This window comes from Camellia sinensis, chromosome 14 (assembly GCF_055761805.1).
Source record: "Camellia sinensis isolate YWXY chromosome 14, ASM5576180v1, whole genome shotgun sequence".
NCBI classification, from domain to species: Eukaryota; Viridiplantae; Streptophyta; class Magnoliopsida; order Ericales; family Theaceae; genus Camellia; species Camellia sinensis.
In genome coordinates, this window is record NC_138974.1 from 29,372,786 (window position 1) to 29,374,800 (window position 2,015).

The 2,015-nt window shown below is 48.8% G+C and overlaps 1 protein-coding gene across 1 annotated transcript; it reads left to right on the forward strand.

Moving 5' to 3' along the window:
* The first annotated feature begins 933 nt into the window (after positions 1–933).
* On the forward strand, positions 934–1,620 carry LOC145806875 (uncharacterized). Its single transcript, XM_082904715.1, has one exon. The coding sequence runs from the start codon at positions 934–936 to the stop codon at positions 1,618–1,620; it is 687 nt and encodes a 228-aa protein (XP_082760841.1).
* Positions 1,621–2,015: the final 395 nt, after the last annotated feature.

Here is a 2,015-nt window from a genome sequence, read left to right on the forward strand (position 1 = left end):
TACATGAACGCCGAAAACTCTCTGGCAGATCGCCAAGACTCTACATCCAAAATCCCACCTTCTAAGGACAAAAGAAAAGAGCCTGAACCACGACCCTTACAATACAGATACAGACCCCCATCACACCCAGATCGGCCTGCACACTCGGACCGACCAGCCCCAACCCACCCACCTAGTCGGTTTGAGCGATACACCCCCCTCAATTCACCCATGGAGCAAATCCTGAACCAAATTCAATGAGACTATAACCTGAAATGGCCTTAACCATCCAAGTCTCCATCCACCCGACGAGATCAATCCAAGTACTACTACTTCCATCAAGACCACAGCCACAACACTGACAAATGTGTCAACCTCAAAGACCAGGTTAAAGATCTGGTTCGTCAGGGACGCCTCAACCGATTCACTATAGCTTGTCCCTCGCAGAGGCCTAGAACTAGCCCCCCAAACCATAACCTCCAACACATTTCCCCCGACGACCAACACAACCCGAGCAGAATGATGACCAGCCTTAACACCAACCCTGAGCTCACGGCGACGCCTTCCCCTGCTAGGTGAAATACGGGTCATGCTGGCGGCCTCACATATTGCAGACCGTCGCGGACGGCACAGCGAGCTGAGCACCGAAAAATCCGATAAGGATCTTATAAAGAAATAGCCACAGTGGACCAACCCGACAAGTAACCTAAGTAATGGTTTGAGCCGGTCACCTTCACAGCGGCAGACTGCATAGGCGTTCGCTGTCCTCATGATAACCCCCTGGTCATCTCTGTTCTATTGTCAAACTACAAAGTCAGGAGAGTTCTAGTCGACAACGGTAGCTCCTCAGACATCATCTTCCTTAATGTCTACCGCTAACTAAAGGTCGGAGAAGAGAAGTTATCACCTCTTCAAACCCCTCTGGTGGGTTTCACCGGTGATCGGGTCACATCCATGGGCTCCATCAACCTTCCCATCACCATCGGAGAGTACCCACGGCAGTCTACCAAACTCCTTACTTTCCTTGTCGTCGACTGTCCTTCTGCTTACAACATTATATTAGGGCGCACCGCCCTCAATGCCCTCCAAGCTGTATCCTCCACGTACCATCTGGCCATGAAGTTTTCCACTAAACAGGGGGTCGACACTGTGAGGGGTGAACAGACGATAGCCCGGGAGTGCTATGTCGCCTCATTAAAGGAAGTCAAAATGAAAGAAGCTATGATCATTGAAGACCTTGATGTTAGAGACGAGGAAGAGTTAGTTAGAGGGAAACCAGTGGAGGAACTCGTCGAAGTACCTGTCGATCCTACCAACTCAACAAGAAGGGCTAAGATTGGCAGCCAACTATCCTCTCAGGCCAAGGCCGATCTCACAGCTCTCCTCGCCAAGCACAATGATGTCTTCGCTTGGATCCATTCAAACATACCAGGTATCGACCCCTTTTTTATTACCCATCATCTTAGCATTGAACCACAATTTCGACCGTTCCACCAAAAGCAACGTATCTTTCATCGGGAACGTAACAGCCTCATTGTCACTAAGGTTGACAAACTACTGAAGGCACAATTCATCAGAAATGTGGACAATCCCAGATGGTTGTCCAACGTGGTCCTGGTCCATAAAAACAACGGCAAATGACGACTCTGCATCGATTATTTTGACCTCAACCGAGCCTGCCCCAAAGACAACTACCCCCTTCCCAAGATAGATATATTAGTCGACGCAACTATGGGACATAAGATGCTTAGCTTCATAGATGCTTTCTTTGGCTATAATCAGATCTTAATGCACGCCGCCGACCAGGAGCACACCTCTTTTATCACTAAGAGGGGGACTTATCACTATCGCATCATGTCGTTCGGCTTGAAGAATACTGGAGCCACTTACCAATGCCTGGTCAATGTCGTCTTCCAACACCAGATAGGTCGAAACATGGAAGTCTACGTCAACGACATGTTCGTCAAGAGCAAACTCTTCTCCGACCATTTGGCAGACTTGCACGAGACTTTCCAAACCTTGCATAAGTATCAAAT

What these genes read in the sequence shown, in the direction of transcription:
- LOC145806875 (XM_082904715.1), top strand. Translation starts at nt 934, where the DNA reads ATGGGCTCCATCAACCTTCCCATCACCATCGGAGAGTACCCACGGCAG.